A 27055-nucleotide genomic window follows, 5' to 3' on the forward strand; every position below is an offset into this window, starting at 1 on the left:
AACATTTATGTGCAGTTTTAATTGACAGATTTGATATAAGTATAAGTATAATAGCTATGAACTAAAAATAGGAGGACGTCAGCAAGCAATAGTGAAAAAAGCTAAATATGTCTCCTCTTCCTCCCTCAGTTATCTACACGACATTGTGATGGAGACATTTCCAGTCTGACTCTTTGTCACCTGGTTTAAATATATGATTTGTATTTGGATAAAATAACCTATACCAGGGGTCGGAAACCTTTCTGATGATGAGTGCCATCTAAAATTTCCTCAGAAGTCAAAGTGCCATATGACTGCATTAGCAATAATAATGTTAATGTGATCTCTGGTCTCCCACTCAGAGACACAGGTCTCCGAGTGTCCAGCACTCAGACGGCTACCTGAGGACACTCATGTGAGAGAAAATCTGATCACACAGATATGTAGAGCCAAATACTGTCAATAAGGCCTCTGCAATGTTCTGAAGACAGTTAAACTAGTCAGGTAGTGATGTCCAGCAGGTGAAAATGCAAGCTCCATGAACACGCACAGCTATGGATCCCAGCTGTGTTCGTAGTTCTGCAAACTTTGACCCCCACAGAGTCGAGCTTTTCATTTTAATCAGCTGTATTTCGATGTCGTATTAACTGGCATTAACTCAGCCAGTTAATCCAAGACAAACCCAGATGCTCATTAAACTTTCTGGTTTGATCAAAAAAGAAAACATTGGTCCATACACCTGAAAGTCCAGAAAACGCATTGTGAATTCTGTCTCGAGTCTTCGGATGTATATGTGTATTTCCGCGGTGCTCCTGAAGCATTTGAAGTGTCGGAATGTGGAAATTTCAACATCGCTTGAAAAAACTGCCAGCTAGCAACGTCCCTCTCACTGGTAGGCTAAGTTATTTTTAGCCAATTACAAGTTGAATCTGGCAGTTGGGGTTGTTAGCTAAGATACCGCCATTAAGAAGCTGCACAACTAATGTGTCTATGCGAGCTAGTTTGCGATGTGCACCGCTGGCCCGGCCATTTATTTTTTGATGCACCTTCTCAGATTAATTCACTGCGTGTTGTGCCCAGGGCTGGACTGGGACCAAAAAATCGGCCCGGGCATTTTGACTAGAGACCAGCCCAACAGGTATTATAGGAAAAGTGATAAAGCCTTTGAATGAAGACAAACGCTGTTGTGACAGTGATGTGCACTGTCTTGTTGGTAAAATGTGTGATCTCTAAAGATTTTACATCAGATAAAAACTTTGGTTGTAAGATTCAGATAATTATTTAATAACAGCCAGACATTTTAAATGAGAATAAGAAAGAAAAGTATTTCTTTGTGCTCCCCCCTTTCCCTGTTAATGCCCTACCTGGCCCCCTGGCAAAACTTTGCTAGACCCGCCCCTGCACAGTTACCAGCTGTCAGCTACAAAGGATCCTGGTGTTATTTGTCTCTCAGAAACAGTTCATAACTTCCCTTCAACTCATTCATGTCACCTAAAAGGTAAACCTGTTTCTCCATCACCTGTTCAGCTCTGATGATTCAGTAAGGGCATCTCCTGGTTTCATCTTCATGTTTCCCTCTCACCAGATAACCAAACTGATATCATGACCAGCAGCTTTACAGCTGTGGCTCCAGCAAACATCAGCTGATACTAGAAATTAATATTAAATAAATTCTAACAACAGTTGATCAAGCTTAAACATGCTGCTGTTGTTTAACGCGACATCCGCTGGTTTCCTCTTTCTGGCGCAAAGTGGGAGATAAACAAACAAGAGAGAAAAGCCGATCAGCTGATCATTGATCAGTTTCATGATTAAAGTAGCAACAAGAGAGGGAGGAGGAGAGAATGAGAGAAGAAGAGGCAGCTGACAGCGTAAAGACGCAGAATAAATCCAGCTTTGTGTCTTTTTCCATCCTAGCTGAAGTACGGGACAAACTGTGTTCCTTTCCAGCTCAATACGAAACACGTAATATTTTCTCTGAATTCCATTTTTTTACGGGACAGTTGGCAACTCTACTAACTAACTTTATGAATAAAGTTCACTATCAGTAACATCATAGCACCCACCCAGCTGTATAGAAACTCCGTCATGCTAGCTAGTACACAGTACGAGTTATTGTAACTGACTGTAAAAAGTCAGCAGAACTAAAATAAACTCCACCTAAACTTGGTTTATATCTGACCCAGACAGACTGCAGGTCATAACTTCTTACCTGAAGTTCAGTTCACCTGACACTCGGACCGGCGGCCGCCTCGGGTCTCTCCTCCTCCTGCCTCCCCTTTCCCTCATCCACCTGCTGGTCTCTGTGGAAGCTCCACCATAGCCACCACCAAACAACTGAGTTATTTTTACACATCTGCCAGCATCTGGCAAATCCACCACCTTTCATTGTTCATGCTGTTACAAGAAAAAAAAAATCATCAGCCCATAAAAACGAAAAATCACCATCGACTCACCGGGCAAATGCCCGGTATACCTGATGGCCAGTCCAGCTATGGTCGTGCCATCAGTTAACCCTGGCACGCGTGCCCAGGGTTGCCGACCCCTGACCTATACCAAGGGAAATGCACTGCATTCTTTAGTGAGGGACTTGTAGTTCTCATGTTTAAGAAAAAGTTTTGTGATTGCATTACTTTAATTTCTGAGGTTGCATTCAATCTATAAAGGCTCACCTCCCATTCAAATCACAATGGGTTGTGTGTGAATTTACACCTGACATTAACAGTAGATTTTCCTTATACTGACAGATGCTCATCACACTGACGTCAGGATGAGTATACAGAATAAATATGGAATGAGATCTACAATACCTAAGCAAAGAAAATTTCTTTACAGTAGAAGGAGACAGTAGGTTTGCTTTTCTTTTTTTAGTTATTTCTAAACAGGTTGTGTCTACAGTACCATCTGTGTTCTCAGATGTGCTGGATCTCTACCATGTGATGGAGATCAGCATAAAAATAATCTCACTGTAAAAGAAATCTCACTGTAAAATCTGCTTTTCAAATTTGTTGATGTGAGGCTGCAAACCAGGCTGTGTTGCATACAGAAAAAAGAAAGAGTCATAAATGGATGCACTCATATTGCTTTTTGCTATTTTTTGACAAGCAAACTACTCCTATGGAGTGCAGTCAGTATATGTGACTCTATCTGTGGCATTCACTTACCAGCACTGTAAGTGAGTCGAGTGGCAGTAACATGACTGTATTATACAGTTCCAACCTGAGTGTGAGGCGCGCTCTTCTCATAGAGTGAAGCAGCAGTAAGAAACAGACAACTAACTCATAAAAGGATAAAAAATATGGATGAAAACTGCTGAACACAAAACACAAATGCATATTTGCAATACTTACAGACAAATCTGTCATGAACTGAGCCTTGTGGCCTGAGCAGTTGAAAGGTGAAATAAGAGAAAACTGAGACACGGTGTTGTCAACTAAACGCAGGTCTAACCATGGTAACCCTGGCTTCATCCTGACACGGAGAAGGGATGAGAATGTGGACATTCCCCACACTTGTTCTCCTGTGTTTCCTAATCAAAGCCTGAGACAGAAGGAACAAAGAAAACTGCGCTGCCACAGAGTTTCCAGCAGAGCTGCGGTTTGTATTTTTCATGTTAAGTGAAAGGCGACCAAAATGGTTTCAAGGACTTGGGGAATTTTTCCTCTTCAGTGTCTTCAGAGCCAAAACATTCTGGTTGAAAGGAAGAAAGGGACTGAACAAACTAGTAAGTGAAACAGTAAAGGGGTAAAAATAAGAGAGGCCAGCTGCTCTACTTGCTGAGAGGAGAAAGAAATCAGTAGGAGATCCCAAATAGTTTGAGATGGAGCTACAAAAGACATCCTGAACAAGACTGCAGAAATATTAAACAGGCTGAAGTAGATTCATACAGAAGCAGCCAGCTAAATAGTGCCACTCAGAGTGACACCTCTATTCAAGATCCCAGGGGTAGGTTATTTTAGTTGCATATACAGATACACACATCGGTATCCACGGTGATCTACCTCTGCTCACAGCAGCCCAGCAGTGGGCAACAGGCTGCTTGGACAACTATGAGAACTTGACAATGACTCAGCTCGTATAATTTAACACAGTGAGGTATGGAGAGCTGGAGCGGCGATGACCTCATTCCACTGCCTGGTTTGCCCTGCCTGTTGTGAGGGGTCCGAAAGAATGAACAGAGAGAAAGGGGGTCAGAGAGAAGAATGATGGCACCAGAGAGGTGTCCTATATCGAGACAAACACATTCTGAAGGCACAATAGGCCGGTAAGAGTGTGTGTGTGTGTGTATTCGAAGTTTTGAAAACCACATTGAAGAAAATATACAAAGACAGGAGCTATATAATTAAGGTGCAACATTAACCTCATGTTATATAAATTTGTTTTCCCAGAACTTTGTGATCTAACTCTACACGAGCCACCTTAAAAGTTCCAAAACCAAACTTTAAAAATCAGATCCAAGGTCAATTTAGGCCTGAAATGTTTCAGCAACAACCATGTGGTAAAGCTGGCAGAAAATTCACAACTTGACTCAGAGGAAGTTAGTTAAAGTCCCATTTGGAAGTACTTCTGATTTGATTTGATTTATTTAGTATGTGTTAGTACTTTGATCCATTAAAAGACATGTTTCTGTTAAAACAAATGTACCTCTACAAGCAGATATATATCTCAATATACTGGTTGGGCCTCTTCACATGGTCTAAACTTGGGCGATTTTCTTATTTTTTAAATAACTGAATGTGACTTTTGGCCAGTTATGACTTCCCTGGAGTGGCGAGAGTCGCTGAGAGCAGAGAACAGCCTGAGGTCATGACAGGAAGCCTTCAGCACATCAGTCAGACACACAAACCCTGAAGCTTTAGAGCTGCAGCAGGTCCACCAGACAGTTATAGCCCTTTTTCACTCATACCTACTCGACTTCGGACGTTTTCCATTACAATCCAGCACCACCTAACGCGTGTGGTGTTTTTATAGCGATGCTGCCGAAAGTCCCGTGATGTCATTTGCATGTGACACGAATGCCATGGTATGGTGATGGTATACCTTCTGCTTTGTCTATGGATGTAGGTCAAACTCAGGGACCACAGCGTTGTTGTTTTTTGTAGCCATTTCCCTCGTTGCCAGGTTTTGAATTTTAATTTGATTTTGTGGAGGTGACGCTCTCATGACTCATTGAGTGAAGCCACATCAGCTCAGATCACTTGGAGTCCTGGCCGAATAGGTACTCCAAAAAAGTACCAGGTACCAGGTATTACTACCTAATGGAAAACCCTAAAAACTGAGTCAAACCTTGCCAAGTTAACATGAGCAGGTACTAGTGGGAAAGGCCTCTTACTGTCACATAAAGCTGAAATAGGTACAAATAAACACGCTATTTAAAGAATCAAATCCCTCAGATGTGAAAGAAGACTCAAGAGAAACAACAGGGAGACATGAACACTGTTGTTCCAGTGACTGCGATGGCTCAGAGCAGACAGGCTAAAGCTGTCTAAACACTGATAAACTCTAATAAAGGCTCTGCTTATCACAGCAGTCCTTCTACATCAGATATTCAAAAACAATTAGTTGGTATTCAAACTGGGTCATGGCCTTGTGTCTTGTGGGTCTTTATATTGTAATCATGCTCACATGATGACATTTTTAGAATTACAACCAGGAGACTGGTGTGGGCTTCAATAAAAGACCATCAAAACAAGTTGTGCAACTCTTTTCCAATAATGCATGCTCTATTAACCTTTTCCTGCTGTCTATCCTTTAGCAGGCTGGGTGGATTTTGATGGGCTCCAGCTACACCGTAAGTTCAAGTATGCAACAGCTGTAGCTCAAAACATGAAGCAACTATGCAGTGTATTTGCAGGATGAAAACCAATCTGTGCTGCAGGTCAAGTTAATGACAACCTGAAGACTGATGTTTTTAAAACCTGCTTTCTCACTTTGCCTCCTTCGGTGTCTGCCCTGCCTTTCTGTATCTCCTTTACTTTTGCTATAAATTCCTTTGTCACAGGGCATCAGGTCTACCAGGCGAGCCTCTCGCTACACACATTAGGAGCTTAGAGGCTTCACTCTCGCAACTCACAGCACATTACGCTCATCTGAAACACAGAAAGAGACTACTGTCCCTTTCTGTTGAAACAAAGCAATGATATACTAAACCTTTCAGCTGACCTGGCTTAAATTTCCAAAACAATCGTGTTTTTCAAACTGAACAAAAAGGAGAGGATCTCAGAAGTACGGTGTTTCTATAAAAAACTAAATCAGTATCTGAAAATCGAAAGTAAGAAGTTTTGGCTGGACAAATCTAACCTTTTAAAGACACTTAAATGTGCTTATGTGCTGCATACTAAAAGATACCACTGTACTATGATGTCAATACTGAAATTTCTACCTAAATTATAAAACATCCCCAGTGATGAGAGTTTTAGCTCAACTCTTTGGGACTACATTACATCATATATTAAACATATACAGGAGCTTACGCTATTTTTGCTTGGTGCCCTGTGCTTTGATTATGGCTCAGTGGTTCTGTGATTTCAATGGAAGCTGAAGCACCACATTGTTTCCTTTCAAACCTGCATGTGGTTCTGCAGTATTGCAGATGGTACGATGGTTCACCATAAGAGTGAGGCAGAGGAACAAACCTTGGCTTTTGGCACTACCAAGGCTTGAGTTAGAAAGTTGAAATGCTAAGGCTCTCAGCTACCATGGAGCTGAAAATGCCATTTTATGTCCCCCTCCTAATCTGAGACATCCAATCTAAGGCTCTCCTAAAAATGCCACCATTATAAAGAAAACTTCTGTCTTCATTTCAGCTTGGAAAAAATGCTGCAGTGGTTTAAAAGGCACATCAGTTCATGGTTTGGAGAAATAATTACGTAGAGAGCCAAAAACATTACATAAGCAGACCTCTGGCCAATATTTGTGAGAACAAGCTAAGAATGAACAATGCAACTTAAAGCTTTGATGTAAAACTCTTTGCCTGGTGTTTAAAGGATAAAGATTGTGTTGAACAGCCTTGCATTACCCTGCAATTACCAATTAACTGCGTGACCCCAGCCGTACACCTGGAAAACCTGCCACATAGTTAATCTGTTACTTGACCCCTTCAGTGATAACAGACCACCTCTCTGACCTCGTGACCTTCCACATACATTACACAACTATATTCACACACTAATCTCCAACACTATGCAGGCAAACCCAATCCTGCCCGCAAGTGAGATAAACACCACAATTCTTCAGCTTCCATTATACCTGTTTGCCAATAAGTTAAGTTACCTTTAAATGTGTTTATCACTTATTTTATATACTGTAGTTGTCAAGTAATCATAGCAAAGTACTTTATAAATGTGAGGTAGAGGTCCATTTCCAAAGAGCAGATGTGTAACATACCTTGAAGCATGCAGCGGTATGCTGATTCAGAGATGGCATAAATGTGCGGAGGCATCTCATGCCTCTTCTTCCCTCTGTACATCTCAATGATGTTCTCTGAATAGATGGGCAGGTTCTTGTAGGGGTTGATGACCACGCAGAAAAGCCCAGAGTATGTCTGTATTTAAAGATATGAAACAAACAAACAAACATGGAGGTTAATATCAAAGAGTTCTCTAAGAACTAAAAGAACATATGATTAGGTCTGTTGTGGATGTTTCTCAAGTTTGTTCACAAAGCCAAATAAAGGCTCAATGGAACCATAAGTGGATACAAACAGGATGTGTAAAACATTAAGATCTTTTAGATTAAAAGGAGCATGTACATTTCTGGTTTTATAAATCATCTAGCCTGCATTTTATCAGTGCAGGAAGCCTTGTCATTACCCACTTTTTGGTAGCTTACATCATCATAGCTGGCATGCAAGACAGTGATAGACGCAGAGCAGAGCAGATCTGAGGGAATGCTGATAAATGAAACACTGAGCAGACACTTGTCTGTGTGCAATACCCAGAGAGCCTTTTTAATCCAAAACAGCACCGCATTAATAGAAATAATGAGTTTATGGAATATTATAAAGACTCATGTTAGAGCAAACAGTGTGCACTGCAAATGTTTAGCCTACTTTCTGACTTGCGGTGTTGCATTTGGCTATGTCATTAGCTTGACAATCTCTCCCTAGAGAGTGTGTGCGGTATGAAGGCTTCTGAGCTATGCTGTAGGCTGAATCTGAATCAACCAGAGAGCAAGGCAGACGGCGTGAGGGGCCCTGGTGGGGCAGTGGCTCTCGCTCATTCTGCAGATGCTATAGGGGCTTCACATTTCCCCTATGGATGACACAGAGAAAAGGCTGCTTCACGGTAGTATGACCTTCACACTGACATGCTAGGCTTATTCCAGGAGCCCACACAAATCTCCATTGTATTTACAGAATATAAAGTACAGCTATAGTGACTGAACCTTAAGAAAGTCAAAAATAAATGCATACATTGAGTTATGCCTCTTTCAGTGAGTTAATACCTCATATATACCGGTACAAAAAAAATTAGAGCCAGATGTTGAACAAAAGATAGATGGATATTATAAATCTGTGAGGCCGAGATGGCTTAACACCCTGGGCACCAGAGTCGGGCACCTCTCTGCTAGCTACTTGGAGTTACAGATATGTTTGTGCAGTGTTACTTAACACTACTTACAAAAACATGAACATATTTCCAGAGGTGCATATCTCCACCAATGATAAAAATTCACTTGAGACCATGCCTGAATTAAGCTCATGGGTTCCAGAAGGATATCAGGGTCTGGATGAGTCTGCTCCATTTTATTGAGAACATCAGAACAATCCTCATTTCATTTTTATTTCAACTTGATGTGGTTTTGTGAAAAATATTACACAAAATCCCCAATCGTGCCCTCTCTTAAGTGTTGACGATCCACATCCAATCTGGATCCATTCCAAAAGTTAATAACTTCTATTTTGGGCCCAACTTCACTTCTGGTTTTCAAGCAGTTGCCTTTTGAGTAATCCTGCAAAAAAACATAGGCAACAAACCAATCACTAAAACCTCTCCAGCAGAGGAGAAAAGCAAAAGTCCGGAAATAGAAATCTGATCTATGAAACTGAAATAATTGTGACGATCAGGTTCCTCTTTTGACTGTCAATATGACAAATGCAGTTCAGAAATAAATAAATTTAAAAGGCAAATGCTCCATGAACTGTTGTCCATAATAAGAGCCTTTGTTTTGAAGAGCCGTAAATATTTAAAAAGCTATTTATTCTATTGCTTCCTCAGCCATTAATATAGTACAACTAGTAAACAAAGCTACAATATTTGGAAAAGCAATCTCCTTCTGGGATCTTTTTGTATCAAAGCATCACACATCATGACACCTGTTTCATTATTAACGCTGCACCTAAGGCTGAGTACGGCACTGGGACTTCTACCTGAGTGACTCAGCAGACGATCACAAAGGCCCCGGAGAGCACACAGCGTACTGTAGCTGTTACGTAACAGCTCAGTCAGGGGCCTAAGTCAGCACTGAGCAACTGATGCTGTGCTGCTGATACAGAAGAAAGAAGGTGATGAAGTAGAGAGAGACAGACGAGGATGAAGAGCAGAGCAATGATCCAGCTGACGGAGCTCCCTGTGGTCCAATCCAATGGAGAAGCAGAGGCGTAAAAAAACACCTAACCATGCTCTCATCCTTTCTGTAAATTGCTCCCTACATGAGGGGGAGAGAGCTGCTGAAACTCTAACTCTCCACTCTCCTTTTCGAAGGCTAATGAAAATTTAATTCCCCCTTATCTGAAAACTAGAGCCGCTATAAATGGAGAGTCTGTTCTGTTTCCATGGTTTAGCTCTGCAGCATTTAGTGCTAAAGCAGCTGGTGTGGCTGCAGAGAGATACCTGGACTTGAAGTTTGCTGTATCACATTCTATGTTCATGTCTTATTTGGTTAAAACTGCACAGAGCACTCAATGTTGAGTCAGCAATCCCTTGAGAAGAGTTAAAACGTGTATCTCTAAAAGTATCACTAAAAAATGTTAACCAAGTTTTTTTAGGACAAAGAACTTCTTTAACCTGGTAACATCAACAAGGTCATTAGAGACCTGCCCTTATCTATAGATTTTTTGTCCATTTGGAGGGTCAAGTAAAATGTCTTTTGTCATAAAACACTATTTTCAGCTCCTCTCTTATTCATAATGGTTTGTCACAGTGAAAAAAAATATGATGCCAGAATATTAAGCGGTTATTATTCCTCACACATATACAAATATGAGAAAAATAAAATAAGGATATTCTTATTGTGAAATATCCTGCAGGATCAATCCAGTATGAAGACCATTAACAACTGCTATTGCCAACTAGCAGAGGACACAGCTAACTTAACGCCGCCTGCCAAGAAGCCATGCCTGGCCCAGTCCAGGAAAGAGAAGATGATATTTCCACTGTGAAATCAGATCCAGGGGAGGGGATGCCGTGGCCTAGTAACAGCTGAGCAACACATAGCCAACAGCAGACACAACAGCCGACCCCATCTGCCACCTCTGATCAGTCAGACAGCAGGCCTACGTTGACGGGACTTTCTCCACTCCAAAAGCCGTTAAGGGCACTCTGAGTGCAGAGGCTTGCTCGGCGCCACTGATCTGTGTGGACAACAGTAGACTTTGACCAGTTCCCCAACGGGGCTCTGCTTCACTGATTTCATAACAAAGCTAATAAATACTTCAGACTTGGCTTTTGAAGTAAAACACTGGTATGTGTGGTATCCAATCAATTTAACAGCAGCAGCAGAACAATCAAATGTATAAGCTTTAAGGCAGTGGAGCTCATGATATAAAACGTACTGTATGCTATCAAAAAAGCTGTATGAATCTATGGCATTACATCCACCACACATTTTATTTCTGTAGAAATCTAAGAGGTAAAATAAAGAACAGTCATAGCACAGCAACAGGTTACATCATAACCAACCTAAGTTCCTCCAGAAATAGAAGTCAACCGATGACTTTAATCTAATCATATTAAAACATTTTCTCTACAAAGTTATAAGGATGAGCCTGGCCATGCAGGTTTTCTTCTCTTTCTTAGGTTGTGCCTGCTCTAGACCTGCAGGCAGATCCAGCATTACAATATAATCATTCTCAGCAGGGCCATAGTGTAGGAACTACGCTAATTTTGAAATCAATAAGAAAGAAATGGATTGTGGGCCAATACTGATGTTTAAAGTAAGAGTTTTCATACACATTTTTAGTGCAAAACTGCGATACATGAAGATAAGCCTTTTAACCCAAGATCGGTCAACAGAGTGAATATCAGCTGATACTTATAGAAAACCAATGCATGCCATAAAACAAAGAAAGAAAGAAAATCTATGCCATTATTCTCCAGGACAAGTACGTCAGAGTGGAGAGGCAGAGTGAGTGTGGGAAAAGGAACTGAGTTGATGAAGATAGGACAGACACTGAGCAGCAGCAGAGCTGAAGTAGGCGGCAGGAGACAGACAGACGGATGGTCTTTTTGCCGTGGAAGAATGCTGAGGCTTTCTGACAGCTGAGGCTTATCTAACAACACAAAGGCTCGCTTGTAGCCCAGCTAGTGAGTAGCATGGTGGCTAGCCTGTGACTCACCGCCGTACAGATAGAAAGGTGCCAAATTTAGTGAGCCAGCTTGACAGGCGGCCTGACTTTACACGAAACAAGCCGTCAGCTCTACAAAGGGCCATACAAAAGAGGCTGTACAGGATAGAAAAATCACACAGAAACCAGGATTTTACTGACCAGTAACAGATGTGTGATTGTAATTAACAATAAAGATACACACTAGAAAATTACTGGACGCCCACAGTTGACTTTTCTGCATGTTTCGGCAACAATATATAAGATTTGTTTTCTTCACAGTAACCTTAACATACAGAATGTGCATTACTGATCTATCTCCAAAAGTTGAATCTGTTCATCTGGACGTAGCGTTTTGTGGGAGAAACGTTTCGTCACTGATCTACTGACTCATCTAGCTCAGCAGGAGCTCAGTCTACTCCACTTAACTTGAATTTTCAAAACTTAAACAATGGAAAATGAAATAATATAACATCACAAGGGACACCAGTTTGAGACATTCTCTCAAAGCAATACAGTTTCTAAGTACCTGACACATAAAGACATGGTACAGTAAGTCATATACTGTATATACATACACAACAACCTGCATTGTCTGCTAGAATGTGGATTATGATATTGGTCTTCTAAGTACAGGTAGACCAAACTACAGAGTCCCTTTAATATTAGGTTATTGAAAACAGTAATTGTGTCCTAAAGGCAAACCTATGAAAATATTTTACAGGTTTAGAAAAACAGTTAGTACAGACTTCAACTTGTAAAAGACTTGCAGAATCATATTATGACTCAGATACAGAGGTCTTTCCAATTATCTCAATTCAAAGCACAGCCTTGGGGTAGGCATTATATTATGTCTGCAGTAGATATATCAGAGCTCTGGGGGGGTAAGTCAAACACACTGGAAAGAAGTTTCAAGCACAGGGGGCTTCTTTTTCTAACAGTGAGCTAAACAGGAGAAAATTCTCTTCCTTTTAGAAAACCAACACAGTCAGACATATGTTTTCAATTTCTCTTAGGCAAGGGGACAATTAACAAGCACCAAAGCCAATTCTGAACCCAGAAAAAAACAGAAACCATGACACCATGGTATTAGGAAGAAACTGAAGAGGGAGCTGGTGGAATGACATGGAAATTCAAGCCATATGGGAAATTGCTGAAATGCTTTCTTCCATTTTGGTAGCGGCAAATTATAATAATACTTTTAAGCATTTGATGATTGCAATGCGTTGCTGCATTCACTTTATCACGTCTTGTTGGATGAAAGGCTCATTTATAAGTGCAACGAGTCACCCAGCAGCGCCCGAACCACAGTCTCTCAGGTAAAAACTAACCCACATTCTATTCCTGGTAAACATGTCACTAAATGGGTCAAGATCGCGTCACAGAGCTGCTTCATCTGTGGTGAAACTGGATTATGGGGACAGAAGCGATGCAGTGATAGAGACCACTCCAGACTCTGTGTAAAAATTGACTACTACAAAACATTTAGATATACAGACACCAGAGATTTTCCTGACTGGTCTACATGTGTAATATATTTAAAAAAATGGCCATGTGGATGAGAAAAACTGAACTGATAGGGTTGCTTTGTGATCTGAGAAACTAAAGCTAAAATAAAGGAATGTGGGGGTTAGGGTCAACCCATATCTGTGATCGAACAAGACACACCAGTAAGAGAACAGGGTAAGACAAATAAAGTGACACCAGCAGTGTTTATGGCAAAGGTCTGTCTTTAGCCAAGGTGAGAGGGAAGTTATGGCATTTAAGACCACAGAGGTCTGTCAGTCATTCTGTGTGCAAATATGTGAGTGTGTTTGTGTGGTCATGAGTCACTCAGATGAGCTGCTTTTTTCCCTAAACAAAGATGGATAAATATCAGATCTCACTTTTAACCAAGACTGTAAGACAGGTGACTAAAAATGAAACAACTGCCTGCATACGAGCAGAACAGCCAGAGAAATAATTTTGAGGTCAACCATCCACCAGTGTGTTGAGTTTACAGTAAACTGTTAGAAAAAACAAGAACCTTTTGAAGGCTCCAGGTCTAAGTCACTCACATATATGAGTCCGGAGTAGTAGCGGTCCTTCAGGTTGTGCAGCACAGATGCCTCATTCAGGCAGGTGAGTTCAGCCATGTCTTCCACCTTGCTAAACTTGGGTGGGTTCATCTTCTGGATGTCATCCTTGTTGATCACCACCTTTTTACCATTCTCTGCCAACTCCACTAGCACTTCCTCGCCACGCTCTTCTCGGATACCCGCCGCCTCAAAGCCATGGCGCTCGGAGGGGACCCACACTAGCTTCTTGGCCGTCCAGTCAGCCTGTGTGGCTGGGTTGTAAACCACAGCCCGGTCCACAAACAGGTAGCGCTCTGGGTCCTCTTGCCCACTCCGATGAGACATTTTAACTGGGAATGATCACCACAATATGGCCACCTAGAAGAAAAGGGGGTGCAGCGATAAGTACCAAAACGTGAAATTTAGTCAAATTTTACATCTCAACCTATGTGATCAACAGGAGTGGGGGGGGGGGGGGGGGGGGGGGGGCTGATATAACAATTATCACAATGTTTTGTGTGGCAATATCTTATCAATACAGTGACACCAAATATATTGTATTAAATACATTAAAATACTCAACTCTACCAAAAAAACAAAACAAAGCAAGAAAAACATCAGACACTTAGCTTGACAAAGCTACACTACACTACATTCAGAGCAAGCTAATGGCTCAGTCACACAATTAAAAATAGGACAGCAACCTCCTTACATCTACAGTAGTGGCTGCCTGGTGACTGTATTGAATTTTTTCACATTGTGCAACTTGTGGTGACTAAATGGTTACCCAGAGCTTGAGATAGTTGCATGCCAACCACCACTTTTGATCGCAATGTGATTGCACTGGTCACTTCATAGGAAGTAACCTTTCTGCAAACAGCTGCACTCTGACTTCAGTCACTCTCAGAGTGAGTGATGGAGGTTTGCAGATAACTAGCTAATTTATAAATACAGACGGACTGCCAACATGCTGCCATCAGTCTGAATGAGTCATTGTCAGCGAGCACAACTCAAAGGTACTCCACACAACTGGCTGTCAGCTGGTTATATTCTAGTTATATTTCTATAAAACAGGAACACTGCTTAGTGCAACAGTTAAATATACATTTCTGTTAAATGTGAATTTCTGTCTATGTAGACAGCAACAGTGATTTTTGAAGATATATTACAATTAATTGGTGTATTATCAGAAAAGTACTGCACGTAGCAGACTGATTGCAGACTGAATCTGTCGTATGGTAGGTTTTAGTGAATAAATAAATAAATAACTGAAGTGAGATAACAAGTTCAACTTTGAGGGCATGATTTGCAGTTGAAAGAATGTGATATATACTACTGCAATTCTCAGCAGATGGCAAAGTAGTTCTGTTAAAATAATATCGCATTATGAACGAAGTGTCTGGTGATTCCCACTTGTAGTCATCACTATAGATCCAATAATGGCAGAAACGTCCAGTGACACTAATACTTATGAATTTAGTAGAATTCACTGATCATTATACATCACATAGATATGCATGAATGTAAGTATGTCTCTTGATTCATAGCTGGTATAACAAAGTAATACAGTGAAGAAGGGAACTCATATGTCAGGCAATCAAATAAAAGTTGCGAGTCAGACTTCAGTGTAGGTTTGGCAGCCTGGCACTGCACAACAATAATGCGCGTACTGCGCAGACTACGCCGCTCTGCCAGAAAACCAAACGGGACAGATGGACGACGTACTGTGAGTGGCACATACAATAAGTCGCTCCCGTTCTCCAGAGAGCTCGCTGTATACAAAATAACCCGAATTTTAACACCTATCCAAGTAGCCCTGGAAACTATAAACGCCTGAAACATGCAGCTGAAGTCGCCCTTTCAAATATTAGGCTAATAACTGCGTAATAAACCTGCGCAACTGACGGAGCTAGCTACATAAGTGGGTAACGGGAATAAGTCACGACACGGTTAATTTAAAAGAACGAGTAACAGCAGCTAAAAGTTATTGTCTGGAGAACAACCATTAGGATAAACAAAAATAAGGTTACTGTCGGAGAAAATTATTTTCATGAGCCAAAGGAAAGTAGAGTCATAAAGCTAGCTTACCACAGTCAGTCTGCACTTTCTCTGTTACGTATTAAGAGTTCAGGTGTTACCAATTAACACGTTTCTATGGTGGGAGAAAAAAGAGAGAGAGAGAGTTCTCGGGGTCAACCAGAGCGCTTATGACGCCGAGCGGTGGATTTTGAACCCCGCTACTCAAATAAAGACTACAGCCAAAGTAAGTTTCCAGAGCGACCTCCATCCCCTATCCCGGAGGCTGATCACTCACTGACGGCGTAATAATCACCAAGCGCTCCATCGTTCTTCGCCCTCGCGGCTGGCGCGAGCAAACTTACCTGCAGCAGTCAGAACCTGTTCACAAAGCTCCCCCTGATTCGACCCTGAACGCAACTATACAGCTGCTAGCCACAAGTGAAATGCAGGCATGTATCTGGGCTTCGGTATGCACCACAGTGCACAGTGCTGCCTCCACACTGGGGCCCCTCCTAAAGAGAGCAGGCTTGACCACCGCTGCTCCCGCCTACGGTGGACTGTGCGCACTAGAAAGTGATCGCGCAGATCAATACGCCACACTGTCGCACTCTTGTCAGGATTCAGCCGCTAATAAATTTTTATGTGCGTGCCTTCACGCCTGTCAGAATCCCCTCAATGGCATTAATGAAGGCAGCAATAATGAATACACTGTCGGGCATTATGCTGCGGTGGATACCTCTTAAGATCTATCCCACAAATATCTAGGCACTGCACACCCACTACATGCAGCCTAAAAGCGATTGGGCTCTCACTTTGCGGTCTTTCTCTGCCCTTCTCCACTATTGGCTGGAACAAACCAACCCCCCAATTTGCTGCAAACCACTGACAAGCCTAAAAAAACCAAAACATAATAACTATTGCAACTGTTGCTTGAATGCATTATAAAAACTCCTCAATCTGCCACGCATTGTTATTGTTGTCTAATACCTCACATGTTTTCTAAACAAAAAAGCTAGAAAACAAGAAGGGTTAAGTACTTCTTAATAAAACATAATGTGGCTTTTGACTGAAACAGCTCCCTCTTGTGTCTGAAAGCAACACCAGCAGCAGCACCAGCTCACACAATCGTGCGACTTCTTGAGTTTTATTACAAATGGAAACATGTCACCAGGGGCGAGAAAAACATGTGTTTTCTGTAATTAAATAGTCATTCACTTTACTAACGAAGCAGTGGAAAACATGGTGTCATAACAATGAAGTTTTCAAAAGACGGTAAAGGCGTTGTATGTCATAGTTCTGTACAGTCTGTTAATGTTGGGGCTCTTCAGCGTCCGCCCCTCCAGGCTCCTCCGCCACGCTTCTTCCCTCCTCCTCCTCCTCCTTTAACCTTCTTCCTCACGCCGGTCGCCTGTTCCGTGTCATCATCGTCTCCGTCCCCTCTTTTTGGCCTTTTCCTTTTGTCGCCTTGCTCCTTCATTTCCTGGGGAACACAAACGTTTTCTTAATGTTCATGTACACTAATAGCTAACTATATTCTATATAAAGGCATTTTAGGTCAAGACAGAACAAGTTTAATTTAAAAAAAAATCAAACATTTTTAAATATGTATTTTTGAAGAAATTAAATGATTTCAGGGGTTCCATCAATCATTGGCTGGGAGAGACTTTAAGCTGGTTTAGCCAAGTTTCAAACATTTGTTCGTAACTTTTAGTTTATGCTTGCAGTCATTGCTCTTTTAAATATATGGTTACATTTAAATCATTACACTCACCAACAACTTTACCACCTACACCCGTCTACCTGCCCGTTAATGCAAATATCCAGTGAGGTCAGTTCTCTGGTCATCTGCTTCGAAACTTGAAGCAGATGGCCTGCGGCAGCAGAAGACCACACAGAGTGCTGCTCCTGTCAGCTAAAAACAAGGAACTGAGGCTAGAAGCTGCATGGTCTCATGAAACAGAAGGACAACAGAAGATTGGAAAAATGTTGCCTTGTGTGATGAGTGTTGATTTCTGCTGCCACAATTGGATAGAAGGGTAACAGCTGGCATAAACGACATCAAAGCATGGATCCATCCTGCCTTTTATCAACAGCTCAGGTTGCTGGTGGTGTAATGGTTTTGGGGATATTTTTCCAGCACACTTTGGGATCCTTAGCACCAACTGTTTACTGTTCATACACCACAGCCTGTCTGATCATGTCCATCTGTTTATGACCACGCTGTATCCATCTTCTGATGGCTGATTTCAGGAGGATAACACACTGTGTCACAAAGCTCAAATCACCTCATGTAGAAACATACCACTAAATACTTATGCATTGGCCAGGCAGGCTCAGACGGGTTTATGCACCATTGTTTTCCCCAATCACTTTTGCACACAGCATGTTTTTTTCTTCTTCAAATTTTAGGCTATATCTGACAAATACAGAGAAAAGACACAATAAAGACAGGATGACTCACTATTTTGGCAAATCTCTGGGCCTCGCTCACCCTCTCCACCAGCATCATCACTTCCTCCTCTTGGGTTGGAAAGGCTGGAAGTTTCTTCCCAATCAAGCTTTCAATTCGCTGGAAAAGCTCCACATCATACCTATGGTTATATGGACACCAGACACATTTACTTGCTGCAGTGACCTTCCTCTCCAAACCACAGTATTGCACAACTTACTCAACCATTCAGAAAATGATATGTCAAAATGGTATAAAAATAGCAATAAGTGGAAACAAAGCAGAGATGTTATTGTATATGGAATGACTGGTGACAATAAAAAGGCCATTCTTACTGAGTGACGAAAGTGATGGATTTTCCAGATCGTCCTGCTCTGGCTGTTCGGCCAACCCTGTGAATATAGTCCTGTAGGATCAAACACATTCACAGATCAGTTCATCGGTGAAGTGAAATAAATCATCAAACGCACCAGCAACATGATTATCAGCGCCTCGGTACCTTAGAGTGAGTGGGAATGTCATAGTTGATGACGCAGTCGACATGAGGAATATCCAGTCCTCTGGATGCCACGTCAGTCGCCAGCAGCACTGACCGAGACTTGGACTTGAACTTGTTCAGAGCTCCAAGACGTTTATTCTGCACGGCGAAGGAAGGAAGATCCAGATCACATCACAGTATCCACCAGAAAGAAAAAGGGCAAACTTTCACTTCCTTAATAGCTCCATTTGATAAATGTCTGTGTGAATATTTACACACAACTCATATCATACATTAGGTCACATTTGCTGTAATGCCACAAAACCAGAAAGAGGGCTGACATCCAGGCAAACGGGACCAAAGCTGGTCAACATTCACTTTCATTCATGAGTGAAAGAATGTTTTCTTGGTCTACAAAAACAGCATCTTAGAGGGTGCAAAGAGCTCTATTCAAACATTTAAGTGAACTGCAGCCTGATTTGAATGTAGATTTGATTGTAGACTGCTTATGGTAAACTGCAGACCATGACAATGACTTCCAGATTCCAAATGGTACAAAAAGTACACTAACTTGCACGTAAAGTTAATTAAGCATGACTTTAGCATGTGTTGCAAGTGTGATCATAAACCAAACTGTTTACAGAGTTTTATAGTATGTGTAGGTAATACTGACAGAGCAGCAGACACTATAATGAATGCTAACATCTCAGCTTAAATCCTTATAGTCAACCAAGTGTTAAAAAACTCAGTGTTTAAACATGGATGGAGTCTCAGAAGCTTTACCTGACTCATCTGCCCATGTAGAGGGATAGCAGTGATGCCAAGGTTCCTTAACAACAGCGCCACCCGCTGGGCTGTGTTACATGTGCTGCAGAAAATAATAAAGGAGTTCCCAGCCAGCTCGTTCAGGATGGAAACCAGGTAGCAGTCCTGTTGGCAAAACCAAGAGCTAAACTTACTGAATATAAAACAGCTTCAGCAGGTCACAAACACAACTGTCAGCACATGATCAACACATGTACACGTGTGCACCCTACCTTGTACTTAGATGGTATAAAGATGTAGTACTGCTGCAGTTTGTCTACTGTGGAGTATTTCGTAGACACTGCGCACTTCACAGGATCTTTCAAAGCTGCTCTCTCTAGTTTCTGGACCTGTAAACATATGACAGAAGGTCAGGCAAAGGCTACTCTGGCAGGTGCTTATTACTGTCCTCCACAATGTGCAGGACAAGGACGGCTAAAAGAAACGCGACTAACATTCTCCGTCATCTAGAGCTGAACACAAAGATACCTTTTTGGTCATGGTAGCCGAGAACAAGAAAGTGCGTCTTTCTCTTGGGATCACCTTCAAGATTTTATCCACCTGGTTAAAAAAAAGAATATATATACTTATAAAAATGACAATCTACATGGGCTACATGCTTAAAATTTGTACAAGTTAAATTCTCGAAAATCTTCTCTCTTTATAGGCAAAGAGCTTCACAAATGGACACTTCACAAGCACAAATCTAGCCTGAGGCGTTGGAGGTATGCAGCTCGTAGCCAGCAATAGGCTACCAATAGGAATCTACTGACCTCAGTTTCGAAGTCCATGTTGAGGATTCTGTCTGCTTCATCCATGACCAGGAACTTCAGCGCTCGTAGAGAGAAGCCCTTTGTGTTCTCAAGGTGATCGATCAAACGACCGGGCGTGGCTGGAAAAAAACAAAACGATTTTTTTACTTAAAAGTGTATCATCAAAATCAGTTTATAAAGGATACAAACATTACAACAGTGGGCGAACATAAGCAGACGCGTGAAGTGACTGCAACTGTCATAACATCTGTGTAAAAATATCCAATGTTCTTAAAGGTAAAGTCTTACCAATAACGATGTGCGGCTTTTTCGCTAACACCAGGGACTGGGACATCATGTCGATTCCACCGACTATCACGGCTGCAACGGAAGAGAGACGGATTTAGAGCACAGAGTCTCCCGCACCACTGCAAGCCGCCTCACCTCCACCTTTCAAGGACACGTACCACACTTAACGCCGATACTGGAGCCCAGGGCCTCAAACTGCTCAGAGATCTGAAATGCCAACTCTCTGGTGGGGGTGAGAACAAGCGTGTGAAGCCTCTGGGGGGAGGCCAGCAGCGACTGGAGGATAGGCAGAGCGAAGGCACCGGTCTTTCCTGAACCAGTCTCCGCCAGGCCAATAACATCCTTCCCTGCAGGTCACAAGGAGACAAGAAATGTTACGCACTTTAACCTTTAGAGAGTAAAACCAGTCCCGAGATTCAGACTGAAGCGCTGCTCCTTTAGCTTCAGTCCATGTTTAATCATAATGATTCACAGAGAAATATGGAGAAGTTTCATATGTTACACGTACAGATATGAGGTGTGTAATCACGGTATGAATTTGAGCACAAACTGATTTCCAATCCTCAATTTACTCATGTTCAGTTTACTCATTTGTCCCAGTCTTGTAGAAAGTTTTCTTCTTTCTTTTTCTGTCTGTTTGTGAGTTTTTCCATCACAAGGATCTCCTCAACAACAACCACCCATTGTCTATAGCTCATTGTTTTAAAACCTTAGGGGACTTAAACAGCATGGACGCAAATGCCCTCTAAGATGATCCAAGTAGAGGATCTGAAACAATCGTTGGAATTACATAACTGAATATTTTATTCCAGTAGGGTTTTATTTTTCCTGATATCCAAAAATGTGCGTATGGTTCTGTTCCGTGTGATCATGTACTGTTACTTGAGTAAAACTGACAGAAAGAGGGAAGCGTGATTTCTCACCTTGCAGAGCCACCGGTATAGCTTCTACCTGGATCTTCGTGGGGCTCTTCCATCCCAGCTGATCACAAGCCTCACAGAGAACCTCAGTAACACCCTGTCGGAAGCAGACAAAAGGTAGAAATCTTTGTATCACGATCATAATTGTGTACTGGCGCCGTATATGTCTCACAGACATATCCCATTCATATTTAAAAGGATAAAATGAGGGTTTACATAACACAGCGGAGTTGTAGCTAACTCGAACAGCAGTGTTCTCTCCGTGTTAATGTGCCTGAAATGTTTCTTTTCCTTCGCTCGCTGAAGCAAACCTACCAGATCCTTGAAGCTCTTCACCGTCTCGTCGTTTTCTCCGCCATCACCGTGATCGCTTCCTTCATCGCTGCTCGAACCTTCGAGTGTTTCGTCTGTGTTTGGCTTCACGCTCTCCTCGTCCGCCATGCTTTTCGTCCCAACGTGTCGTCAGTTCCGCACTGCGCAGATGCGGAAACGAGTTCGAGCTTAAGCCGCAGTGGATGATGGAAGTTAGTGTTTACGACCAAAAACGCCAGTGATTGGCTAAAAATACTACATGGGAATTTCTGTCGCGGATTGATTCACACTGAAACAAGATTAAACCATTTTTTGAGTTTTTATTTGGCTGAAGATCAAACAGTTTTACACTTTTACTTTTGTCAGTGGTTGGAAAACATTCTATAACTTTATTTTGATGTTAGGAGATCTGCAATAAAAAAACCAGAAAAAAGTAATACAAGATTGCTTCTAAGGTCAAGTTGCAAACAGGTGGTTGGAGGAAAAACACAATTTCAGAGTTAAAAAACAAAACAAAAAAACAAAACAATATGCTGGATGTGAAAAAGCACTTCTGTGCAGAGCATAGTGTTCTTCTCTTGAATTGACTATGCAAGGTACCCAGTAAAATAAACAGATTTCTTATTCTTTTTGAAATGCACATTCTTGTTGATGCAACAAAAATCTAACCCAGATCAAATGAATATGAGCCTGTAGAGAACAAAGCTGAGGGTGTAGTGGCCTTTCGCTGGTAGGTGACAGACAAACTGATTCTAGCTGAAAGCTTGAAGATGGCTACCTCTATAACTCTGCACAGAAAACACAAAACAAACACACTGCTGTTGTTCAGCTTGCCACACTGATCATCATTATCGGCAGTACGCTCCCGAGTCTTAGAGGAGTCCCTCCATCTCCCTCATAAAGGCTTCATACACCTGGTCTTTAGTCTTCATGTTGGGCTGAGACACAGCACCCATCTGTGATGGATTGGCCACGCCCATAGGAGCTGCTGCTGTGTGCTGTTTCTGCCACTGGCCTCCTCCCACACCTTCATCTCCCCTCCTTCCTCCAACAGAACCCCCTGCTTTCTCCATGGGCCCAGGTGCTGCTCCTGGCATTGTTCCAACCTTGTCCCTACGCACCCTCAGCGCTGTGGGCACAAAGCGGGTGACCTCTGCCTTGGGATTGATAATTTGAGGTTTGGCAGAGATGGTAGCCCCGCCTGCACCAACACCTGCTGCCAGGTTGCCTCCTGCAGCTGCGACAGAGGTGATGTTTGCGCGTTTTTCGATGGTGGGAGGGTGGTGATGGCTGGGGGGATTGCTGCCCGGATTGGTGCCTGTGGAGGCAGCAGCTGTCCCAGGCGGAGGGGGCATCTGCATGACACCAGGTCGCATGGGCATGGCAGGGGGTTGCAGGTTGGACTGTAAACCGTCCTGGCTGGATCCTGAGCCTTTTTGCCGCTGAACAATGTTTGGAGGAGCACTCAGCACATTGGAATTGAGAGGTGGAGGGAAGAGAGAGAGAGGTGGTGCAAGAGGACGCGGGGGCCCTCCAGCTCTTGGGGGAGGAGGTGGGATACCTACAAGGAGAAAAAAAACATACGTGAGAAATGCATTCAACAGAAGTTCTCACTATTTTATATCTTTAGATTGCCTCCACACACATGTGCCTACCTGGTGGTGCTGGGGGTGGTAATCTGGGAGGTGGACCACGTGGTGGAGGGCCTGGTGGAAGGCCAGGAGGGGGGCCTGGTGGAGGCCCAGGTGGTCGACCTGGTGGAGGCCCAGGAGGCAGAAGCCGAGGCATTGGAGCCCTCATTCCTGCAGGCATGCCAGGAGGCCTCAAGAACGGAGGAGCACCTGAAGATAACAGAACATCTCTTTGAAAAAACGATGCAGAGCACTCACACTTAGAGAAGTAGAAGACGCCCACAGAACAGGCACAGGAAATTATTCTAGTATCACTTCAGAATTGAAGCATTCAATCTTTTAGCTAATCAGAACGCGAACCTGGTGGGGGGCCAGGAGGTGGGCCAGATGGTGGACCAGGAGGCCTCATTGGTGGTGCCGGAGGTGGACCAAGTGGTGGGGGTCCTGTCATCGGTGGCCCTTGCATGTGTGGAGGCCCTTGCTGTCCCGTGGTCCCAGCTGGAGGGGGCAGTCGCTGATTGGCCATGAGATGGGACTGGTTGTCCCCTGGAGGGCCTCTGTCCTCGATGTCAGAGCTGTCTGATTCATCTGTGTATTCTTCCTCTACCTCTTCTTCTTCCTCCTCTTCAGGAACTGACTGACCTGAAGACAAAAAATAAACAAAAATGCCATAGCATATCATCATACAAAGAAAAGAAACTGAGAGGAGCACTAGCTTAGTAAGTGCTTAGCATTGACAGTACCTGCCATCCTTAACATCATGGCTTGCAGAGGTGTAATGGCCTTGGTCTTCTTCACAACCCTCTTCTTCTTCCTTTTTCCTTCACGGGTTGCCTCTGCAGGCATATCTGCGAAACGTACGCTACGACCTGCCATAGTCAACCAATAACAAATTCAGGAATACAACAGAATACAAACAGTTATAAGATCAAGAGATAAATAATGGCAACAAAGATGTGAGCTGAGGCTTAAATGTGTTGAAGCAGTCAGAAACACTCACCACCATGTCTTTCACTTCTGTCTCTATCTTCTTCTCGTTCTCTCTCATCGTCTTGCCTGTCCAAGCGCATTCTCTGTTCGCCATCTCCCCCTTCATCTCTCTCTTCTTCACTGATGTCTTCAGAGTCACTGTCGTCATCAATATCGTCCTGATCTCTGTCGCTCTCACTCCCGCTGTCCCGATCTCTTCCCAAATCCATCGCAGAGTCCTTTTCAAATCCAGGAATGGAAGGCTCTGTTCAAAGGAGAAATAGTGTAACAAGAAGAAATGTTAAATTATAGGTGGAAAAAAAAAATCATTTGATTATCAGAGGGAAACTGGCTGTATCTCACCTGCATCTGTGCCGTAACCGCGTCGAGCAGGTCCATACAGTGCCAGGACCTGAGGAGGTGGGGGGCCAGGTGGAGGCCCAGGGGGCTTCTTCCCTGGAGGTAAGCGTGGGACACCTGGCACTGTTGCCAATGCTGGTCCGGAGGACGATGGTCCTTTACTAAGACATGCATAAAAACAGAATTAACTCAACTGCACATTAAAATTCTAAAATGTCACATACGGAGTTTAACTGCTGAAACTTTTACTACTCATAGAATGAGTCTTACCCAAAAGTGGAGCTCTTCTTCAATATGGAGGGAGGCTGAGCCCCTGGTAGTGGGATGTCCTGGATGTGGATACTGGATGGGGCATGAGGCATGTCTGGTAGAGGGATACTGTCAACCTCCACCAACTCTGCATTCTGAAAGAGGAAACGTCACACAACAGAGTAAACAGAGAGCACAACAAAGGATAAATAAGGTAATGGAGCACACATCTGAAGCACTCAAGCTCAAGACAAATAAAAGACGAGTAATGGGTTTTGGTGTCTCCCCCAAAATATTCATAATCCTGAAGATTTTTTTCCAGCCCAACAAGGCGTACACAAGCCTGTAGGAAAATGTGCCCCAAAACTGTCATGTAGTTTCCAACACACCTTGACTGAGTCAAAATAAAGAGACAGCTGCCCTCTTTTAGTCTCATAGTCCAGTTCAAGTTTGCGTAGCTCTTTGTAGGTTTCGGGATTCTCTCTTTCGTACAGACGAACAATGCGCTCAAATGTCTCGCGCAACTTCTTCCTCTTATCCCGCAACACCTTCTCATTCAGCAACGGCTGCTGAACTGGGTTGAACTCTGTTCAGAGACAAAGTAATTATTTTCATTAGAAAAGCAGCAAATTAGTTGTAGAATTTAGATTTTGACTTTGATTTTCTGCTGTTACCTAAAGGCCTGAAATACTTAAATACACACATACATTATATATAGTATAAATCTACTGATACATGTGTTCCACAAGCTCAGGTCCTCTACAAGTGGCAAACATACAACTAAATAGTTACAACTAAATATATCTCTAACATGTAAACTCAGCCCTGTCATCTCACCCATCTCATCCAGCTTCTCCATGTCTCTGATGATCTGTCTGGGATCCTTCATCTTCAGGACTGCTGCTCTCACCATCATCCTCTGCTTCTTGTTCTAATATTTCCAAATGAAAACGATGTTACCATCATATTATCACAGTAATATTATCCTGTATTGCATATTTAGAATTATCTTTTTTTTTTTTTTTTAAAGTGAATGGTTCTAACCTTTTTTAACTCCCTTTTTCTGGCCTCCTTTCCTGTAGAAGTGGGGGGAAAAGAAAGAAAGAAATTACGATTTTTATATCTAATCAGCAACTGAGCAATATCCAGCAGATCAATTCATGATTGAATTAGCGCAAGTTTGTTATCAGCACTTACTGGCCTGGTCGGTGGGATTCATAAACTTCCCACTCTTGGTGGAGGAGGTTGAACGTCGCCCCATTGTGACGGTGGGTCTCCTTCACGCTGCCATGTAATACAGCAAAACAGAAGAGAAGATAAATGTAAAGAAACCTTACTTTGTTATTTTGTGGTACGTTCAAGAATAAGTCGGATTTTGTCACAACCTAAAATAACACTTTTAGCTCATATTTATGAATCAATGAGACTTAAAAAATTCATTTTTGACAAATTGCAGCCTCCTTTTTGTTAATTCTAACTTCGATATCAATGCAATTTAATCAAACTATCTACAATACACGCCTTAAAGAATTTTACTGTTAGCTATTATTAGCAAAGAAGATAAGAAAGTTGACAATCAACGCACGACTCAAACTATCTAAGCTCCCCCAACATCTATGTGTAACGCTTTTGCACAATTAAACTATTGAATGAGCTGAAAAACACCACAGAGCCAATCAAACTTTTGTAACACACACATACATACATACATATATATATATATATGTTAAATCATGCCGGTCCAAAGCATTTGCCTGGCAGGTTAGCGGCTAACGTTAGCTTGCACCTATAGCTAGGCCCGCGTTAGCAACGAAAGCAGCACAGGAGGGAAAAATCCACTGTACCTTTTATCCAGTAAAAACTCACAGGGCACAACGCCCTACACACACGCACACCTCCGTGTGCCAAAAGCAATGCAATGCGTTTTGCGTACGTCCTGAAAAAGAAATCTAAACCCTCCAGGATTGAATATCACACGGTGGCTTCGCTAACCGTCCGCCATGTTTACTGCCGCGAATGAAAGCGGAAAGGCGATTTTGACGTCATCAAAACAAGCGAGCAGTGAAAGAAAAATAAAACTAACTGGACAAACGGTATTATTTAAAACTTCACTTCATAGCATTTGTACATATACTAGGACTTAATTATATTCATGTTGTGTGGCGCAACGTAGCTCTAATGATAATGAAGGGTGATTCTCGTTACAGGTTCTAAGACTGCAC

At 42.5% G+C, this 27055-nt stretch overlaps 3 protein-coding genes across 4 annotated transcripts in view; all 3 read right to left on the minus strand.

The window, feature by feature from the left end:
- LOC134625947 (myosin-10) overlaps positions 1–16309 on the minus strand; it is a 62567-nt gene extending 46258 nt beyond the window's left edge. Inside the window, exons 1-3 of one of the 2 annotated variants that reach the window (XM_063471354.1) lie at positions 15963–16309; positions 13582–13959; positions 7366–7522 (exon numbers count right to left, since the gene is read on the minus strand). In XM_063471354.1, the coding sequence (XP_063327424.1) occupies positions 7366–7522; positions 13582–13926 (502 nt within the window). In that variant the 5' untranslated portion in view covers positions 13927–13959; positions 15963–16309. The remainder of the gene's footprint in view (positions 1–7365; positions 7523–13581; positions 13960–15962) is intronic. The other variant, XM_063471356.1, reaches the window with a different exon arrangement.
- Positions 16310–16743: 434 nt separating this feature from the next.
- ddx47 (DEAD (Asp-Glu-Ala-Asp) box polypeptide 47) lies at positions 16744–21780 on the minus strand. Its single transcript, XM_063470498.2, has 12 exons — positions 21628–21780; positions 21316–21409; positions 20551–20739; positions 20393–20464; positions 20105–20223; positions 19821–19892; positions 19565–19681; positions 19311–19457; positions 18549–18686; positions 18385–18455; positions 18062–18191; positions 16744–17080 (listed from the first exon to the last, which is right to left on the minus strand). The coding sequence occupies exons 1-12, from the start codon at positions 21751–21753 to the stop codon at positions 16925–16927; spliced, it is 1431 nt and encodes a 476-aa protein (XP_063326568.1). The 5' UTR covers positions 21754–21780; the 3' UTR covers positions 16744–16924.
- A 144-nt stretch (positions 21781–21924) lies between these two features.
- LOC134625949 (WW domain-binding protein 11) lies at positions 21925–26845 on the minus strand. Its single transcript, XM_063471358.1, has 12 exons — positions 26678–26845; positions 26031–26117; positions 25878–25909; positions 25671–25764; positions 25223–25419; positions 24855–24988; positions 24588–24745; positions 24256–24489; positions 23999–24124; positions 23616–23897; positions 23280–23465; positions 21925–23185 (listed from the first exon to the last, which is right to left on the minus strand). The coding sequence occupies exons 2-12, from the start codon at positions 26092–26094 to the stop codon at positions 22497–22499; spliced, it is 2196 nt and encodes a 731-aa protein (XP_063327428.1). The 5' UTR covers positions 26095–26117; positions 26678–26845; the 3' UTR covers positions 21925–22496.
- Positions 26846–27055: the final 210 nt, after the last annotated feature.

The sequence above is a fragment of the Pelmatolapia mariae genome, linkage group LG4, assembly GCF_036321145.2.
Source record: "Pelmatolapia mariae isolate MD_Pm_ZW linkage group LG4, Pm_UMD_F_2, whole genome shotgun sequence".
Taxonomy (NCBI): domain Eukaryota; kingdom Metazoa; phylum Chordata; class Actinopteri; order Cichliformes; family Cichlidae; genus Pelmatolapia; species Pelmatolapia mariae.

What these genes read in the sequence shown, in the direction of transcription:
- ddx47 (XM_063470498.2), bottom strand. Translation starts at nt 21,753, where the DNA reads ATGGCGGACGAGGAGAGCGTGAAGCCAAACACAGACGAAACACTCGAA. An exon ending in TATACCGGTGGCTCTGCAAG is followed by an intron (nt 20,740 to 21,315) that starts GTGAGAAATCAC and finishes TGTGACCTGCAG; the next exon opens with GGAAGGATGTTATTGGCCTG. An exon ending in TTATACCATCTAAGTACAAG is followed by an intron (nt 19,458 to 19,564) that starts GTAGGGTGCACA and finishes TTTTGCCAACAG; the next exon opens with GACTGCTACCTGGTTTCCAT.
- LOC134625949 (XM_063471358.1), bottom strand. Translation starts at nt 26,094, where the DNA reads ATGGGGCGACGTTCAACCTCCTCCACCAAGAGTGGGAAGTTTATGAAT. An exon ending in AAGAAGAGCTCCACTTTTGG is followed by an intron (nt 24,746 to 24,854) that starts GTAAGACTCATT and finishes TGCATGTCTTAG; the next exon opens with TAAAGGACCATCGTCCTCCG. An exon ending in CAGAAGTGAAAGACATGGTG is followed by an intron (nt 24,125 to 24,255) that starts GTGAGTGTTTCT and finishes TGACTATGGCAG; the next exon opens with GTCGTAGCGTACGTTTCGCA.